The sequence below is a fragment of the Tachysurus vachellii genome, chromosome 6 (assembly GCF_030014155.1).
Source record: "Tachysurus vachellii isolate PV-2020 chromosome 6, HZAU_Pvac_v1, whole genome shotgun sequence".
Lineage (NCBI taxonomy): Eukaryota > Metazoa > Chordata > Actinopteri > Siluriformes > Bagridae > Tachysurus > Tachysurus vachellii.
Window position 1 is genome coordinate 28,886,959 of NC_083465.1, and position 20,659 is coordinate 28,907,617.

Consider the following 20,659-nt stretch of genomic DNA (forward strand, 5'->3'; position numbering starts at 1 on the left):
AAGAGAGAGATAGAAAGAGTAAGTTATATAATAAAACTGAATTCAAATGTAAAAAATATTCACAAAACAGTTTATACAACAATGTGTAATCTTCAGATTAGCAAAATATCAACAGAAAGAAAAAAAACATTAATATTTCACTTTGGAATGGAATTGAAGGTACATTAGCAGCGTGTCTGCAGGACTGATTCATTTTTGGTCCTGAACATTCTTCATAAGGCTTTTAAGGACCTGGCCTTGTGTTCGTCCCTGCTGCCTAATACTGTGTCACAGCATGGACTTACTACATAAACCACTGATATGAAGGGTTACAGACAGAACAAGGGATAAGATAAGCTGTAGATTTTCTTAGAACTAACCGAAATCACTGCGTTTAATTTAATACCTGTACACTTTGTCTGAGTTTAACTATTTCTCATTTATAACTGAGTTTAAAGTATGATACATTTGCAGCAGTTTTTAGGTTCGTAATTTATAAAACTGGAATCAGATTCTTCATCGTCTTCTTCCACGACCGGTCCTAAACCTCCAGAATTCAGATAAGGGTCCACTTGCTGGTGGTCACTCAATTGACGGACCACACATTGAAAAACCGGAGCAAAGTCATCTTGCGGTGTCCTATACTCGGGTTCCTGATCGGAGTCCTCTTCTTCTGTGTAATATCCAGTTTTTTCGAGGAAGTCCTCTAAAGTCAGCCGCCTGATAATCATAATCAGACACCTGCTGATGCCGAAGGTGGCTTCCTTGTTGAAATCTGCCTGATCACTGTGCTCAGTCACATAGACTCTGTCAATACACTCATCATCAACACTGAATATAATGCGCTCCATGTTGCTCTCACAGTGATCAGGGTCTTGGTTGTAATCTTCCAGAACGTAATCTGGCAAGTCGTCTGCTTCTGGTCTGCTCAGATTGCCCACCTCGTAGTAGTCAAGGTCCACATCAGGCAGGAGTTTCTCACCATTTTTCTCAGTTCTGTTTCTGAACAAATGGAAATCAAAATATCCTTCTTCTGGGTCGTACATCCAGCACATGTTATTGTAGTCATCAAAATACACACAGTCATTAGCAAACCAGTAAAGCAGCTTGAGGCCGTGTCTTGGATAACGTTGACCAAATCCAGACTCCTCCAGATGCCTCAATTCATTTAGTGTCTTTAGTTTCTTCATAGTAGGATCTTCTAATAGGATCTATAAATAAAACATAAAAAAGGTTTTTAACAGAAAATGTCAACAAATCCACTTTTAGTACAACGATATACAGGAGTCTCTTGGATTCAGGCTCTCGGTTAACAGTGTAATTTTAAGGTATTGTTGTCGGGAATCACAATTTTTTTTGCTCCAATTTATTCCGTTAATTGTAAATCACATGATTTTCAATAATGATTATCACACATGTTGGCTCTTTTTTAACTAATTACATAATATAGTCAGTGTAGTGGACATTTACTGTAGAGCAATAGAAATGTCAGAGGTTATTTAATCACCAATAGGAAAATGTGAACAGATGAAATTTAAAAATCAGCTCACAGGAATTAGAGGACATTTTATTAATTGTATTGTAAGAGGTCTGGACAGTATAAAGAATAAATATAAAATGTAAACTAGATTTGTAAAGTTCGTCGCAACAAACTTTGATGTTGGCTTTGACGAGGCAAGTATTCGCAAAGGTTGGTGCTTTTTGGAGGCAAGTGGAGACGAGCATTTGACGTCATCCGAAAACCTGTGACGCAATTCCCCTCCTTGGGCTGAGTGTTTTGATATGCCACATGTCCATGTTGTGCTAATGTTTTTTGTTTTCATGTGACATCACTTGACGTCACGTGACATCATCAGAATACCCGCGAGGCAGTTCTCCTCACGGGTATTCTCAGCACAATGAGGAGAACTGCCTCATTTATTAGTAATTGGCTAATTTTTAATTTTCACATGATATCACTTGGCATCACGTGACGCCATCAGAATACCCGTGAGGAAGTTCCCCTCATTGTTCTGAGTGTTTTGATATGTCACATGTCCATGTTGTAAAAAGTTTTTTGATTTTGCATATTTTGGGGGCGGGGCTGTGGGACAACCGGAAGGCCAGTCGGTACACCAATTTAAAAGTTTGTTCAGAGTATCATCCTAAAGGAGCTGGCCCGAGTTATAAACCTCCAAAGTTTATAATGGGACTTTATGGGAAAAAAGGCCATTTTGAGACCCGGTACCGGAAGTACCGGTACTCGGATCGCTTATAAAAGTAACAGCAACAAACTTCAGAGCAGAGTCTACAACATGTCAGAATTTGGTGCATGTGGCTGGAAAGCCCTAGGAGGAGTTACTCTTGATAAATTTTTGTCTAAGCTTAAATATTAAAACAGAATGTTGGCTTCTACAAAGTGACATAATAAAACATCATGATCTGTAATGTTAACCAGAAATGAATTGACATCATAAAGTGCAACTTACTTTCTATGGAATTGTAGATGATCCCTTTAAACAGTAACCGTTACTTCCTTTAACAGTTAGATGTCCTGGGTGCAGCGCAGAGTGCCGTCTAATCGGCGAGTGAAACCATATAACAATATCAGTGTCTCCAGGAATGATTATTTTTCAACCATGAACTTGTGCTTAGTTGCTAGAATCCACCTAGAGTTTCATCACAAACTGCTCTAAAAGCTTCAGAGGTACTTTGTGTACATTGCTGAAATACATTCCACAATGAAAAAAAAAAGAAAATCCTTGTTTTTAGATAAAACAAAGTTAGTCCGGTTATTCCTGAAGTTCTTCTTCATGAAACCATGTAGGATATCACATGTTTCTGTGCTTCCTAACAGTGTTCACTTCTCAGGAAACAGAAACTTATCCTGCCTCTGACTGTGGGAGGGACCAAGTTAGCATCTGTTCATGTTCATAACTGAGTTTCGTTTTCCTAGTTACTGTATCTCAGCTGTGCTGCTTGTTTTTGTGCACTCTGTACTGCTTTTTTGTGCAGTCTGGGCTGTTTGCCAATGGCCTGAACATTCTTCTTAGAGTTTTCAAGGACCTGGGTTTCTGTTCGTCTCTGCTGTTTCAATATTTCTCACTTATACCCAGAGTTTAAAGTATGATACATTTGCAGCAGTTTTCAGATCAGCCACAACTTGTTCTTTTGGCTGCTCTGTGTTCAGATGATCTAGTCTGTCTATTTGATTTGGGAAAATTCCTGATGCAACCCCTGCCATTTTATCTGGGCTAGGGCCTGGCACTGAGAATTAACCCCTCTGTGGCTGGGGTAGTTCCCTGCCCAGAAATTAACCCCAGGCTGTGCCGACGAGAGCGCAGGATTGTGCAGTTGGACCACCAGGGGGCCAGTTTTTACCTGGTCCTGAATATCCAGATAATTACTCAGATGTGTGTCCTCTTGCTGTGAAAAGAATTTCACTGTGCTGTAATGTGTATGTGAAATGCTTCGTCTTCTTCTTAGTGTGACAGTGAACCAAAACAATATGGAATTATCAGAGGATAAAAAATGGATGGTCTGCAGCGCTCATGTCAGCATTTATTCAGTGTATTCGCTGCCTTGTTTATGCAGCCATGTGTGTTTTTTATTTATTTATGTTGTCGTCTCTCAAACGATGAGGACCTGCTCTTTGGGTTCATACTTTGGCCCCAATCTATTTTGAGTCTCTTGTACCTGATGCCCAAAGAAGAACAGTAGCTGTGGTTCCTACAGTCAGAGGTCAACATAGTGACCTTCACTCCTGAGCGACAGACAGTCAGAGCACAGTCCAAACTGGAGGCCACAGTCCTCAAGATCTACAGATAGACTCTAACCTTGTGGTCTTCATCCCTGAGCCACAGACACAGTCAGAGTGCAAGCAATCGTGGCTTCTCTGTTCCATCCTCTGCATTCTGCTATGTCCGAGCTGAGGACAGTCTGACAACCTTCAAAAAAAACCTCTGTTTACATCCTGATTTATGTGTTTATTTAAACCCTTGTGTGTTAAATAGTTTGCAAAGTATATGTTTAGTGTTCTGTTTCTGTTGTACCATTACTGCTTATCTGGATTTTGAGTTTGCCTCATTTTCCGACCCTGGAATTTTTTCCAAGCCCTTGATCTTTTTTGCCGTGTTTTTTATGTATTTGGGTTTGTTTTGTATGGACCTAAATAAAAGGCCATAAAAATAAAAAATAAAAAAACATAATAAATAATAAAATAATAAAAAAAATAAATAAAAAGCAGCTTGAGGCCATGTCTTGGATAACGTTGACCAAATCCAGACTCCTCCAGATGCCTCAATTCATTTAGTGCCTTTGGTTTATTCATAGTAGGATCTTCTAATAGGGTCTATAAATAAAACATAAAAAATGTTTTTAACAGAAAATGTCAACAAATCCACTTTTAGTACACGGAAATTCAGGAGTATTCCACCTTGTATGGAGTGTTAGACAGCTTGTTTCAGTAAGACATACTGTAGAAGTAAGGATGAACAGTACGACTCTAGAGATGTTCACGATATGAGCTTTCACTTGTCATTCGGTATAAAAACACTGTGCATGCTTTCCATACAGTAATAAAGGCATGGACTACCGTCTCAAATTGTTGCCTGGACACAAGAGGTTTTATTTTTGCCAGGCCCCTTAGGTGAAAAAAGCTGGACTTCACCACTGCACTAATTTGTCTATCCAATTTCAGATCATCATCCATTTTAAAGCCTAGATTAGTTATCACAGGTCTAACATAGGATGCCAAAGGACCCAGGTCAACAGGGGGGACTTACAGGAGCCACTTGGGCCAAACAACATCATTTCTGTCTTGTTATCATTAAAATGGAGCAAATTCACTGCCATCCAAACTTTAATGTCATCAAGACATGAAAAAAATGTGTAATGGAGGTTCATTCAGTCCAACTTCCAACTTCACTCACTTATCTGTAGCTATACTGTAAATCTATCGTAGAGACCAGCCGATGTCTAGTTTTGTTGTTCCTGTATCCACTGTAGCCTCAGATTCTTCTCTTGTATCCCATCTGCATTAAGAACTGCTTTGTTGTGTGTTCTGAGATGCTTTTTACTTTGTTTATTGCTTCATTTTTTGATGTACACAAGCTGCTTTCCAGGTTTCTGGGACCCAAAAAAAAGTATGACCAAGAAGTAAACAGCCTTTTTTACCATCCAACTTCATTTTCTTCTTATTTAATAAGTAAATTTTCCATTCAACTATTTTAATGATTGTTTTTGTCGTGTTGATATAATGATCTATGAATTAAAGAGAGAGATAGAGAGAGTAAGTTATATAATAAAACTGAATTCAAATGTAAAAAATATTCACAAAAACAATTTAAACAACAATGTGTAATCTTCAGTTCAGCAAAATATCAACAGAAAGGAAAAAAAACCTTAATATTTCACTTTGGAATGGAATTGAAGGTACATTAGCAGTGTGTCTGCAGGACGGATTCATTTTTGGTCCTGAACATTCTTCATAAGGCTTTTAAGGACCTGGCCTTGTGTTCGTCCCTGCTGCCTAATACTGTGTCATAGCATGGACTTACTACATAAACCACTGATATGAAGGGTTACAGACAGAACAAGGGATAAGATAAGCTGTAGATTTTCTTAGAACTAACCGAAATCACTGCGTTTAATTTAATACCTGTACACTTTGTCTGAGTTTAACTATTTCTCATTTATAACTGAGTTTAAAGTATGATACATTTGCTCCAGTTATTATGAGGGTCCACTTTCTGGTGGTCACTCAATTGATTGACCACACGTTTAAAAACTGGAGCAGAGTTATCTTGCGGTGTCCTATACTCAGGTTCCTGATCGGAGTTCTCTTGTTCTGTGTAATATCCAGTTTTTTCGAGGAAGTCCTCTAAAGTCAGCCGGCTGATCATCTTAATCAGACCCCTGCTGATGCCGAAGGTGGCTTCCTTGTTGAAATCTGCCTGATCACTGTGTTCAGTCACATAGACTCTGTCAATACACTCATCATCAACACTGAATATGATGCGCTCCATGTTGCTCTCACAGTGATAAGGGTTTTGGTTGTAATCTTCCAGAACATAATATGGCAAGTAATTTGCTTCTGGTCTGCTCAGATTGCCCACCTCGTAGTAGTCAAGGTCCACATCAGGCAGGAGTTTCTCATTATAAATGTCAGTCCTGTTTTTAAACAGGTGAAATCCGAAATATCCTTCATCTGGGTTGTACTGCCAGCACGTGTTATTGTAGTCATCAAAATACACACATTCATTAACAAACCAGTAAAGCAGCTTGAGGCCGTGTCTTGGATAACGTTGACCAAATCCAGACTCCTCCAGATGCCTCAATTCATTTAGTGTCTTTGGTTTCTTCATAGTAGGATCTTCTAATAGGATCTATAAATAAAAATAAAAAAGGTTTTTAACAGAACATGTCAACAAATCCACTTTTAGTACAACGATATACAGGAGTCTCTTGGATTCAGGCTCTCGGTTAACAGTGTAATTTTAAGGTACTGTATTGTTGTTGGGATCACAATTTTTTTTGGTCCAATTTATTCCGTTAATTGTAAATCACATGATTTTCAATAATGATTATCACACATGTTGGCTCTTTTTTTAACTAATTACGTAATATAGTCAGTGTAGTGGACTTTTACTGTAGAGCAATAGAAATGTCAGAGGTTATTTAATCACCAATAGGAAAATGTGAACAGATGAAATTTAAAAATCAGCTCACAGGAATTAGAGGACATTTTATTAATTGTATTGTAAGAGGTCTGGACAGTATAAAGAATAAATATAAAATGTAAACTAGATTTGTAAAGTTCGTCGCAACAAACTTTGATGTTGGCTTTGACGAGGCAAGTATTCGCAAAGGCCGGTGCTTTTTGGAGGCAAGTGGACATAAAACTTGTGAAATCTAGTGGAGCTCTAGGGTACCAAAACATTTGGAGGCAAGTGGAGACGAGCATGTGACGTCATCCGAAAACCTGTGACGCAATTCCCCTCCTTGGGCTGAGTGTTTTGATATGCCACATGTCCATGTTGTGCTAATGTTTTTTTTGTTTTCACGTGACATCACGTGACGTCACGTGACATCATCAGAATACCCGCGAGGCAGTTCCCCTTATTGTGCTGAGTGTTTTGATATGTCACATGCCCATGTTGTGCAAATTTTTTATTTTTTCTGTTTTTTCTATTTATTCTGATGACGTCACGTGATGTCACGCGATGTCACATGATGTCATCAAAATACCCGTGAGGAAGTTCCTCTCACTGGTGTTCTCAGCACAATGAGGCCTCATTTATTTGTAATTGGCTAATTTTTAATTTTCACATGACATCACGTGACGTCACATGACGTGACGTCACGTGGTGTCACGTGACGCCATCAGAATACCCGTGAGGAAGTTCCCCTCGTTGTACTGAGTGTTTTGATATGTCACATGTCCATGTTGTAAAAAGTTTTATGATTTTGCATATTTTGGGGGCGGGGCTGCGGCACAACCGGAAGTCCAGTCGGTACTCCAATTTAAAAGTTTGTTCAGAGTATCACCCTAAAGGAGCTGCCCGAGTTTGGTGTAGATAGTTCGAAAGCTTGCCGAGTTATAAACCTCCAAAGTTTATAATGGGAGTCTATGTGAAAAAAGGCCACTTTGAGACCCGGTACCGGAAGTACCGGTACTCGGATCGCTTAGAAAAGTAACAGCAACAAACTTCAGACAGCGTCTACAACATATCAGAATTTGGTGCATGTGGCTGGAAAGCCCTAGGAGGAGTTACTCTTGATATATTTTTGTCTAAGCTTAAATATTAAAACAGAATGTTGGCTTCTACAAAGCGACATAATAAAACATCATGATCTGTAATGTTAACCAGAAATGACTTGACATCATAAAGTGCAACTTACTTTCTATGGAATTGTAGATGATCCCTTTAAACAGTAACCGTTACTTCCTTTAACAGTTAGATGTCCTGGGTGCAGCGCAGAGTGCCGTCTAATCGGCGAGTGAAACCATATAACAATATCAGTGTCTCCAGGAATGATTATTTTTCAACCATGAACTTGTGCTTAGTTGCTAGAATCCACCTAGAGTTTCATCACAAACTGCTCTAAAAGCTTCAGAGGTACTTTGTGTACATTGCTGAAATACATTCCACACTGCAAAAAAAAAGAAAATCCTTGTTTTTAGATAAAACAAAGTTAGTCCGGTTATTCCTGAAGTTCTTCATGAAACCATGTAGGATATCACATGTTTCTGTGCTTCCTAACAGTGTTCACTTCTCAGGAAACAGAAACTTATCCTGCCTCTGACTGTGGGAGGGACCAAGTTAGCATCTGTTCATGTTCATAACTGAGTTTCGTTTTCCTAGTTACTGTATCTCAGCTGTGCTGCTTGTTTTTGTGCACTCTGTACTGCTTTTTTGTGCAGTCTGGGCTGTTTGCCAATGGCCTGAACATTCTTCATAGAGTTTTCAAGGACCTGGCTTTCTGTTCGTCTCTGCTGTTTCAATATTTCTCACTTATACCCAGAGTTTAAAGTATGATACATTTGCAGCAGTTTTCAGATCAGCCACAACTTGTTCTTTTGGCTGCTTTGTGTACAGATGATCTAGTCTGTCTATTTGATTTGGGAAAATTCCTGATGCAACCCCTGCCATTTTATCTGGGCTAGAGACTGGCACTGAGAATTAACCCCTCTGTGGCTGGGGTAGTTCCCTGCCCAGAAATTGACCCCAGGCTGTGCCGACGAGAGCGCAGGATTCTGCAGCTGGACCACCAGGGGGCCAGTTTTCACCTGGTCCTGAATATACAGATAATTACTCAGATGTGTGTCCTCTTGCTGTGAAAAGAATTTCACTGTGCTGTAATGTGTATGTGAAATGCTTCGTCTTCTTCTTAATGTGACAGTGAACCAAAACATTATGGAATTATCAGAGGATAAAACAATGGAAGGTCTACAGCGCTCATGTCAGCATTTATTCAGTGTATTCGCTGCTTTGTTTATGCAGCCATGTGTGTTTTTTATTTATTTATGTTGTTGTCTCTCAAATAATGAGGACCTGCTCTTTGGGTTCATACTTTGGGCCCAATCTATTTTGAGTCTCTTGTACCTGATGCCCAAAGAAGAACAGTAGCTGTGGTTCCTACAGTCAGAGGTCAATATAGTGACCTTCACTCCTGAGTGACAGACAGTCAGAGCACAGTCCAAACTGGAGGCCAGAGTCCTCAAGATCCACAGATAGAATCTAACCTTGTGGTCTTCATCCCTGAGCCACAGACACAGTCAGAGTGCAAGCAATCGTGGCTTCTCTGTTCCATCCTCTGCATTCTGCTATGTCCGAGCTGAGGACAGTCTGACAACCTTAAAAAAAAAACCCTCGGTTTACATCCTGATTTATGTGTTTATTTAAACTCTTGTGTGTTAAATAGTTTGCAAAGTATATGTTTAGTGTTCTGTTTCTGTTGTACCATTACTGCTTATCTGGATTTTGATTTGCCTCATTTTCCGACCCTGTTTTTTTTTTTCCAAGCCCTTGAACTTTTTTTGCCGTGTTTTTTATGTATTTGGGTTTGTTTTGTATGGCCCTACTGTATCTGTACACTTTGTCTGAGTTTAACAATTTCTAATTTATAACCGAGTTTAAAGTATGATACATTTGCAGCAGTTTTTAGGTTCGTAATTCATAAAATTGGAATCAGATTCTTCATTGTCTTCTTTCACGACCGGTTCTAAACCTCCAGAATTCAGATGAGGGTCCACTTGCTGGTGGTCACTCAATTGCATGTTTGACGATTCTTCATTGTCTCCTTCTACAACCGGTTCTAAACCTCCAGAATTCAGATGAGGGTCCACTTGCTGGTGGTCACTCAATTGACTGACCACACATTGAAAACACGGAGCAAAGTTATCTTGCGGTGTCCAATACTCAGGTTCCTGATCGGAGTCCTCTTCTTCTGTGTAATATCCAGTTTTTTCGAGGAAGTCCTCTAAAGTCAGCCGCCTGATAATTGTAATCAGACCCCTGCTGATGCTGAAGGTGGCTTCCTTGTTGAAATCTGCCTGATCACTGTGCTCAGTCACATAGACTCTGTCAATACACTCATCATCAACACTGAATATGATGCGCTCCATGTTGCTCTCACAGTCATCAGGGTCTTGGTTGTAATCTTCCAGAACGTAATCTGGCAGGTCGTCTGCTTCTGGTCTGCTCAGATTGCCCACCTCGTAGTAGTCAAGGTACACATCAGGCAGGAGTTTCTCACCATTTTTCTCAGTTCTGTTTCTGAACAAGTGGAAATCAAAATATCCTTCCTCTGGGTCGTACATCCAGCACATGTTATTGTAGTCATCAAAATACACACAGTCATTAGCAAACCAGTAAAGCAGCTTGAGGCCGTGTCTTGGATAACGTTGACCAAATCCAGACTCCTCCAGATGCCTCAATTCATTTAATGTCTTTGTTTTCTTCATAATAGGATCTTCTAATAGGATCTATAAATAAAAATAAAAAAGGTTTTTTAACAGAACATGTCAACAAATGCACTTTTAGTACAACGATATCAGGGAGTCTCTTGGATTCAGGCTCTCGGTTAACAGTATAATTTTAAGGTATTGTTGTCGGAATCACAATTTTTTTTGGCCCAATTTATTCCGTTAATTGTAAATCACATGATTTGCAATAATGATTATCACACATGTTGGCTCTTTTTTAACTGATTATGTAATATAGTCAGTGTAGTGGACTTTTACTGTAGAGCAATAGAAATGTCAGAAGTTACCTGATCATCAATAGGAAAAAAAAATTAAGAAATGTGAACAGATTCATTCATTCATTCATTCATTCATTCATTCATTCATTCATTCATTCATTCATTTTCTGCCGCTTATCCGAACTACCTCGGGTCACGGGGAGCCTGTGCGTCAGGCTTCATCGGCATCAAGGCAGGATACACCCTGGACGGAGTGCCAACCCATCGCAGGGCACATGCACACTCACACAATAACTAGATTTGTAAAGTTCGTCACGACAAACTTTGATGTTGGCTTTGACGAAGCAAGTCTTTATAAAGGCCAGTGCTTTTTGGAGGCGAGTGGACATAAGGGTCAGTGTTACTTTTGGAGGCAAGTGGATAGAAAGCTTGTGAAATCTAGTGAAGCGCTAGGGTGCCAAAACATTTGGAGGCAAGTGGAGACGACCATGTGACGTCATCCGAATACTCTTGAGGAAGTTCCCCTCATTGTTCTGAATGTTTTGATATGTCACATGTCCATGTTGTGGTGACGTCATGTGACGTGAGCAGAGTAAACGTGAGGCAATTCCCCTCATTGTGCTGAGTGTTTTGATGTATTACATGTCCACTTTGTGCTAATTTTTTTATTTTCACATGACATCACGTGACGTCACGTAACATCATCAGAATACACGTGAGGCTGTGTTTTGATATATCACATGTCCATGTTGTGCGAATTTTTGATTTTGCTTATTTTGGGGGCGGGGCTGCACATAAAAAAAGAAAAGTGGCTACTGAGGGTTTGGACATTTTATGTCCATTCTGCAGTCATTATGTACTTATTATTGTACTGCATAGAACAGTACATGCAATTCTTAATGTTGAATGATAGATAGATAGATAGATAGATAGATAGATAGATAGATAGATAGATAGATAGATAGATAGATAGATAGATAGATAGATAGATAGATAGATAGATAGATAGATAGATAGATAGATAGATAGATAGATAGATAGAGATGTGGTAAATGTATTGACTGGGGCCAATACTTTTGGAATCATTGGATTGATAGTGTTCCCCAGTCAAGTCCTAAAGAACTTGGCCGAGTTTGGTGACAACTTGCCAAGTTATAAACCTCCAAAGTTTATAATGGGAGTCTATGGGAAAAAAGGCCAATTTGAGCTTCTGTACCAGGAATGCCGGAATTCCGATCACTTAGAAAAGTAATAGCATAAAACTTCAGACCAGGGTCTACGACATATCCGAATTTGGTGCATGCGGCTTCTACAAAGCCAACATGATAACTAGATTTGTAAAGGCCGGTGCTTTTTGGAGGCGAGTGGACAAAAAGCTGGCCTCCAAAAACCACCGGCCTTTGCAAATACTTGCTTCATCAAAGCCAACATCAAAGTTTGTTGCCACGAGCTTTACAAATCTAGTTATTATTATTCTTATGCTTTGGAGGGTTTATGTTGGCTTTGACTTCTACGAAACCAACATAATGATAAGATTAAATAGGAAAACAGAATGTTGGCTTTGTAGAAGCCAAAATTCTATAATAATAATAATAATAATAATAATAATAATAATAATAATAATAATAATAATAATAAATAGGAAAACAGAATGTTGGCTTCTACAAAACCAACACAATATATAATGTAAATAACTGTTTTTCCGAGATCAGAGTTCACTTACTGTAAGTTCTGTCTGAAGTCTCTATTTAAGCTAAGTGTTATTTAGTATTAATATTAAATGATAGTAATATTTAATAAAACATCATGATCTGTAATGTTAACCAGAAATGAATTGACATCATAAAGTGCAACTTACTTTCTATGGACTTGTAGATGATCCCTTTAAACAGTAACCGTTACTTCCTTTAACAGTTAGATGTCCTGGGTGCAGCGCAGAGTGCCGTCTAATCGGCGAGTGAAACCATATAACAATATCAGTGTCTCCAGGACTGATTATTTTTCAACCATGAACTTGTGCTTAGTTGCTAGAATCCACCTAGAGTTTCATCACAAACTGCTCTAAAAGCTTCAGAGGTTTCAGCAATGTACACACACACACAAAAAAAAAGGAAAATCCCAAACACAAGGTTAGACCAGTTATTCCTGAAGTTGTTCTTCATGAAACCATGTAGGATATCACATGTTTCTCTGATCTGGCTTGCTCACAGTGTTCACTTCTCAGAAACTTATCCTGCCTCTGTGTAAGGAATTATTTCCCTCTCATCTGCCGCCTAGACAGAGCAGAAGTGCCAGGGAGAGGAGGTTATGCTAAGGTCAAGGTATCTGGGTGTGTGTATGAGAGAGAGAGAGAGAGAGAGAGAGAGAGAGAGAGAGAGTATGTGTGTGTGTATGTGAGTGTCTGTTTCCTAGTTACCTCTTTACCTAGTTTACCTAGTTTCCTAGTTACCTCTGCTGTTCTGCTTGTTTTTGTGCAGTCGGCAGCCATTTCTTGTGCAGTCTGGTGAGATGTGTGTCCTCTTGCTGTGAAAAGAATTTCACTGTGCTGTAATGTGTATATGAAATGCTTCGTCTTCTTCTTAATGTGACAGTGAACCAAAACAATATGGAATTATCAGAGGATAAAACAATGGAAGGTCTACAGCGCTCATGTCAGCATTTATTCAGTGTATTCGCTGCCTTGTTTATGCAGCCATGTGTGTTTTTATTTATTTATGTTGTCGTCTCTCAAACGATCAGGACCTTCTCTTTGGGTTCATACTTTGGCCCCAATCTATTTTGAGTCTCTTGTACCTGATGCCCAAAGAAGAACAGTAGCTGTGGTTCCTACAGTCAGAGGTCAACATAGTGACCTTCACTCCTGAGTGACAGACAGTCAGAGCACAGTCCAAACTGGAGGCCACAGTCCTCATGATCCACAGATAGAATCTAACCTTGTGGTCTTCATCCTTGAGCCACAGACACAGTCAGAGTGCAAGCAATCGTGGCTTCTCTGTTCCATCCTCTGCATTCTGCTATGTCCGAGCTGAGGACAGTCTGACAACCTTAAAAAAAAAACCCTCGGTTTACATCCTGATTTATGTGTTTATTTAAACTCTTGTGTGTTAAATAGTTTGCAAAGTATATGTTTAGTGCTCTGTTTCTGTTGTACCATTACTGCTTATCTGGATTTTGAGTTTGCCTCATTTTCTGACCCTGGATTTTTTTCCAAGCCCTTGATCTTTTTTTTTTTTTTTTTTGCTGTTTTTATGTATTTGGGTTTGTTTTGTATGGACCTAAATAAAAGGCCATATTCACCTGCATCCTTATAGCTGTGTTTGTCTGTGTTCCTGAGAAATATCAGAAAAGTTAACCTGGAATTCTGATCTATCATCTCATGTTCATCTTTTGCTCTCTAATCCAAGTGTCTTCAGTGTAAAGCAAAAACAAAGGAATTGACCTTGCTTTTCCAATACTTATAGAGGAGACTGTATGAAATTCAGAGCGTAATATGAACAAATTAATTGTGATTTTTTTTTACTTGATTATGTGCAGGAAACAGATTTTGATCAGTCCTGAGAACATCAGAGTGGACAAATTAGCTTCTCTCCACCGACCCCCCCACCCCCCATCTTGTGTATGGTACAGTCCAATCAGACACCAGAACACAATAGATAATAGGGGTAGATGATAGTGGCAGAAACCTCTGGAACCAGACTTTAAAAAAGAGTATAATGCTTAGAAAAACATATTTTCTATGTATTTAACAAATATAAAAAGTACAATAAAACTGCTCAAAATATCACTCATGATGCAGCATGGGTTATGTCATATTAGGTTATTTATTCATCTGTTATTATATTTTAACATGGTCTTACTCACTTCTCTCAAAATCGTAACTACTTATCATAACTTAAATATAATAATAACAATCATTATGGACATTGTCTTCATTATCATCGTTAAAGTCAGTGACGTCATCATTCATTATCATTGTTGTTACACATAGTCACCACCAATAGTCATCGTAGTCATCGTCGTCATCGTCGTCGTCGTCGTCATCATCGTCGTCATCATCGTCGTCATCATCGTCGTCATCGTCGTCATCATCATCCGTAGAACTTTCATCAGAGTCTTCTTGCAGAGAATACCCAGTTTTTTCGAGGAAGTCATCCAAAGTCAGCTTCCTGATAATCATAATCAGACCCCTGCTGATGCCGAAGGTCTCTTCCTTGTTGAAATCTGCCTGATCACTGTGCTCAGTCACATAGACTCTGTCAATACACTCATCATCAACACTGAATATGATGCGCTCCATGTTGCTCTCACAGTCATCAGGGTCTTGGTTGTAATCTTCCAGAACGTAATCTGGCAGGTCGTCTGCTTCTGGTCTGCTCAGATTGCCCACCTCGTAGTAGTCAAGGTCCACATCAGGCAGGAGTTTCTCATCGTAATTGTCAGGCCTGTTTTTAAACAGGTGAAATCCGAAATCTCCTTCCTCTGGGTCGTACTGCCAGCGCATGTTATTGTAGGCATCAAAATACACACAGTCATTAGCAAACCAGTAAAGCAGCTTGAGGCCGTGTCTTGGATAACGTTGACCAAATCCAGACTCCTCCAGATGCCTCAATTCATTTAATGTCTTTGGTTTATTCATAGTAGGATCTTCTAATAGGATCTATAAATAAAACATAAAAAAGGTTTTTAACAGAACATGTCAACAAATCCACTTTTAGTACACGGAAATTCAGGAGTACTCCACCTTGTATGGAGTGTTAGACAGCTTGTTTCAGTAAGACATACTGTAGAAGTAAGGATGAACAGTACGACTCTAGAGATGTTCACGATATGAGCTTTCACTTGTCATTCGGTATAAAAACACTGTGCATGTTTTCCATACAGTACAACAGTTAAGGCTCTCGGTTAACAGTGAAATTTAAGTTGTTGACATTATTGTTGTCGAAATTACTAATTATTTTGCTCTAATTTATCCCGTTAATTGTAAATCACATGATTTTCAATAATGATTATCAAACATGTTGGCTCTTTTTAACTGATTACGTAATATAGTCAGTGTAGTGGACTTTTACTGTAGAGCAATAGAAATGTCAGAAGTTTATTTAATCACCAATAGGAAAATGTGAACAGATGACATTTAAAAATCAGCTCACAGGAATTAGAGGACATTTTATTATTAAAGTGGTAAGTCTGGACAGTATAAAGAATAAATATAAAGTGTAAATAACTGTTTTTCTGACATCAGAGTTCACTTACTGTATGTTCTGTCTGAAGTCTCTATTTAAGCTAAGTGCTATTTAGTATTAATATTAAATGATAGTAATATTTAATAAAACATCATGATCTGTAATGTTAACCAGAAATGAATTGACATCATAAAGTGCAACTTACTTCCTATGGAATTGTAGATGATCCCTTTAAACCGTAACAGTTTAATAGTTAGATGTCCTGAGTGCAACGCAGAGTGTCGTCTTCTCAGCGAGTGAAATGAGAGTTCAGGAGAACAAAAGCCGTATTTAAGTCTATGACAATTTCAAAATCGAAACACAATGTTATTCCAGTTATTTCTGACGTTGTTCTTCATGAAAACACGTAGGCTTTTACATGTTTCTGTGCATCCTCACAGTGTTTACTTCTCAGGAAACAGAAACTTGCCTCTGCCTCTGACTGTGGGAGGGACCAAGTTAGCTTCTGTCCAATTCATAACTGTTTCCTAGTTCTGTTTCTTGGGCTGTTTGCCAATCTCCTTTCTTCATAAAGCTTTCAAGGACGTGGCCTTGTTTTGCAACATTTTTCCAGATCAGCCACAACTTTTCTTTTGGCCGCTCTGTGTTCAGATGATCTAATCTGCCCGGAAATTGAGCCTAAGGTCGTGTCGATGAGAGCGCAGGATTACAAGAAGGACTACAGCGCTCATGTCATCTTTTATTCAGTGTTTTCACTTCCTTGTTTATGCAGCCACGTGTGCATGTGTTTATTTATTCATCTCATCTTGTCTTCACTTCAATGATGACCTGCTCCTTGGGTTCATACTTTAGACCCAATCTTCGAGTCTTTTTGACCCCACACCCAAGGAAGAATAGTGGCTGGGGCTCCTAGAGTCAGAGGCCAACATAGTGACCTCCACTCCTGAGTGACAGACACAGTTAAAGGCCAACATAGTTGCATCCACTCCTGAGCGACAGACACAGTCAGAGGCCAACATAGTGACCTCCACTCCTGAGCGACAGACACAGTTAACACCTCTTAGCAAACGCCCTAGATTTCATGATTTTCGCCTACATGACATACCCAACTAAAAAGTGGTACAGCTCCCAGATACTTTGACACTCAAGGGTGTGCCTGGTCTCATTGGAAAGAAGACAATCTCTAGTTTCAGATACAAGTGTCAGGGTGATTCTACTGACACAGAGTTACAGAGGCTAGAATGGAGGGTTTCATTTCCGCCCAACTCATTTTTCTGTAAACTGACAAAAAAAAAAAAAAAAAAAAAAACACTACTGTAAACACATGTCAGGAGCTAAAGACAAACTCAAGGTCATAGCCACATGTCTTAGCTTTCACCAGAAAAAGTTTGAAGTCAAAAGACTCAAAAATGGATTTTATATGAATCTTTTTCTGCAGATATGTCTGTGCATTTTTGTTTTTTTGCCCTTTTTTTGCCACAAATAAACCTTGTTTACAAGAGTAAACAAGAGTTTCAAAGGCCTATAACCTTTTAACCCCTTTGACTAGACCACTAGGCAGTAGTATCTGCTAAAAAAAAAAAAACAGGATTTCTGTGTGTGCTCTAGGATTGTGCAATACAGCTCGAGAATTGCGTCATGACTGTTTTCACAGGGCTCTAGCTGCCATGGGTTGGCACTCCGTCCAGGGTGTATCCTGCCTTGATGCCCGATGATGCCTGAGATAGGCACAGGCTCCCCGTGACCCGAGGTAGTTCGGATAAGTGGTAGAAAATGAGTGAGTGAGTGAATGTTATTGAGCTACTTTTCACTGATAAATGAGAGTAGATTAGATCAGTATCTGCTAGATACGTACAGCATTTTCTAATATTAGTAGTATTTTGTCATTCAGGTATAAGCAGATTTCAGCTGTATTTACTGCACACATGTTGTACACTTCCTGTTCCTGTTAGCAAACCTGCATATTTAGTTTGCACAGGATTTACGCCGGATACCCTTTTTGATGCAACCCTCCTATTTTAAAAGAGTTAACCCCTTATAGTCTGGGTTAAACCCCTGATGATTAAACCACTGACATGTGAAGTAAATAACATTCGATTATCTTGTTACAATGGTGTGTATACAAAAGAGCATTTGAGGGTTAAGGGCCTTGCTCAGGGGCCCAGCATGTGGCAGTTTTGTGGACCCGGGATTCAAACTCACAACCTTCCAATAGGTAGTTTTGAACTTAGTTTAACAAGACCTAGGTTTTATTATAGATTGTGTGTGTGTGTTTGTGTGTGAGTGTGAGTGTGAGTGTGTGTGTGAGTGTGTGTGTGTGTGAGTGTGAGTGTGTGTGTGTGTGTGTGTGTGTGTGTGTGTGTGTGTGTGTGTGTTTGTAAAAGAGCTGTTACCATAGAAACAATACTTTATTTGAAGAAGCATGTTAAAATAAACCTGTCGTTCATTTTACAGGCTTTGAAAAAAATGTCACAGGCTTCGCACTTCTATTGACCAATTATGTTTGAGATTTCAACCACACTGTAAATCATTGTGTTGTTTTATTCAGTTTGTGCGAGTCTGTGAACACTGTAGCTGTGAACTCTGAGTCTTGTTTTTGGCTACAGAAGTGAAATCTGATGTACATTTCTGTTGTTGTAGACCATCCAACCTAAGCTTCTCCATGTTGTGAGATGCTTTTTTGATCACCACGGTTGTAATGAGTGATTATTGGAGTTACCATAACCTTCATGCTAGCTGGAACTATGCTGACTTCTCTCATCAACAAGGCATTTCCTCTCGTCATTATTTTTCCTCTAAAATAAACTGTTTTGTGTAAAAATCGCAGGAGATCAAACCAGATAAAATAATTTAAAACCATATAACCAAATAAAACCGGTTGCTCAGGTCAGATGATTAAACTGACTGCTGATCAAAGTCGACAAAGCAATGTGTGTTCCTTATAGACAAAAAAGCCACAAGAATTTCAGTAAGGTGTTTTGAGTTTCTGCTGCTTCACTGAATCATATTCATTACTCATGAAAAAGAAACTGATTCATCCTGGGTACTGATTGAGTGAGTCTGATTCCATATCCACTAAATCAAAGTTATCTTGACTGACGTGATTAGACCATTTATGCATTATATATTTATAATATATATTTTTTGCATTTTTTATATCAATGTTTAAAAACTGTTCTGTAATATTTTAGACCTTAAATATAGAGTGTGTGTGTGTGTGTGTGTTTGAGTGTGTGTGTGTGTGAGTGTGTGTGTGTGTGTGTGTGTGTGTGTGTGTGAGTGTGTGAGTGTGTGTGTGTGAGTGTGTGTCTGTGTGTGTGTGTGTGTGTGTGAGTGTGTATGTGTGTGTGAGTGTGTGTGTGTCTGTGTGTGTGAGTGTGTGTGTGAGTGTGTGTGTGTGTGAGTGAGTGTGTGTCTGTGTTTGTGTGTGAGTGTGTGTGTGAGTGTGTGTTTGAGTGTGTGTGTGTGTGTGAGTGTGAGTGAGTGTGTGTGTGTGTGGCCCGTTTTTGGGTGATCAGATGGCATCTGGTGGGCAAAATAGACAAAACAAGTGTAAAATGTTCACAAATTGTAATGGCTGATCACACAGACTTTTGTGCCTCTATAGTGAAAATGATTCAAAATTTCTCTTTTTTGTTTATTAAAAAATGAGGCATTTTTGTATATTATTGAGGTTTATTATACCAAATATTACAAAACATCAACTATTACAAAATATTACAAAACATCAACATCAACTTGACCTTGTCTGTTTTGACTGCTTATAAAAAATGAAGTATATATGATCCTTTTTATCCTTTTTTGTCTAAAAAGGATCATATATACTTCATTTTTTATAAGCAGTCAAAACAGACAAGGTCAAGTTGACGCGGCGCTCCTAATTTGTATAGGAATGCAGGAAAAGACAACAGGTGGTCTGCAGGAGGGTTAATACATATACACTTTGTCTGAGTTTAAATATTTCTCATTTATAACTGAGTTTAAAGTATGATACATTTGATGCAGTTATTAGGTTCGTAATTCATAAAACTGTCATGAGATTCTTCATCGTCTTCTTCCACGAAAGGTCCTAAACCTCCAGAATTCAGATGAGGGTCCACTTGCTGGTGGTCACTCAATTTAATGTTTGACGATTATTCACCAGTTTGTTTGAGGAAGTCCACTAAAGTCAGCCGCTTGATAATTGTAATCAGACCCCTGCTGATTTCGAAGGTGGCTTCCCTGTTGAAATTTGACTCATTAATGTGCTCAGTCACATAAACTCTGTCAATACGCTCATCAACAACACTGAATATGATGCGCTCCATGTTGCTTTGATCGCCATCAAGGTCGTCGTTGAGCTCTCCCCGAACGTAATCTCGCAGATTTCTTGCTCCTGGTCTGCTCAGATTGCCCACCTCGTAGTAGTTGTGTTCAAGGTCCACAACAGGCAGGAGTCTCTCACCATTTATCTCAGTTCTGTTTATGAACAGGTGGAAACCAAAATCTCCTCCCGCTGGGTTGTACAGCCAGCGCATCATATTGTTGTCATCAAAATCCACACAGTTATTAGCAAACCAGTAAAGCAGCTTGAGGCCGTGTCTTGGAAAACGTCGACCAAATCCAATCTCCATCAGATCCCTCAATTCATTTAATGTATTTGGTTTCTCCATAGTAGGACCTTCTAAAGGGGTTCATAAATAAAACATAAAAAAAGGTTTTTAACAGAAAATGTCAACAAATCCACTTTTTGTACAACGATATCCAGGAGATTAAGGCTCTCGGTTAACAGTGTAATTTTAAGGTATTGTTGTCGGGATCACTAATTGTTT

General features: G+C 39.0%; 3 protein-coding genes and 1 long non-coding RNA gene across 4 annotated transcripts in view; 1 reads left to right on the forward strand and 3 right to left on the reverse strand.

Annotated features, from left to right (window-relative positions):
* The window catches only part of LOC132847696 (uncharacterized), a 2,991-nt gene extending 2,555 nt beyond the window's left edge, over positions 1-436 (reverse strand). The window contains exon 1 of the long non-coding RNA XR_009648657.1: positions 1-436. This exon is cut by the window's left edge and continues 824 nt beyond it. This is a non-coding gene — a long non-coding RNA (uncharacterized LOC132847696).
* The window catches only part of wdr17 (WD repeat domain 17), a 139,234-nt gene that overhangs the window by 63,696 nt on the left and 54,879 nt on the right, over positions 1-20,659 (forward strand). The window lies entirely within an intron of this gene.
* LOC132847694 (uncharacterized) lies at positions 5,142-12,902 on the reverse strand. Its single transcript, XM_060873202.1, has 3 exons — positions 12,524-12,902; positions 7,861-10,447; positions 5,142-6,344 (listed from the first exon to the last, which is right to left on the reverse strand). The coding sequence occupies exon 2, from the start codon at positions 10,424-10,426 to the stop codon at positions 9,596-9,598; it is 831 nt and encodes a 276-aa protein (XP_060729185.1). The 5' UTR covers positions 10,427-10,447; positions 12,524-12,902; the 3' UTR covers positions 5,142-6,344; positions 7,861-9,595.
* LOC132847695 (uncharacterized) lies at positions 14,468-16,296 on the reverse strand. The gene is made up of 2 exons (XM_060873203.1): positions 16,054-16,296; positions 14,468-15,322 (listed from the first exon to the last, which is right to left on the reverse strand). The coding sequence occupies exon 2, from the start codon at positions 15,299-15,301 to the stop codon at positions 14,654-14,656; it is 648 nt and encodes a 215-aa protein (XP_060729186.1). The 5' UTR covers positions 15,302-15,322; positions 16,054-16,296; the 3' UTR covers positions 14,468-14,653.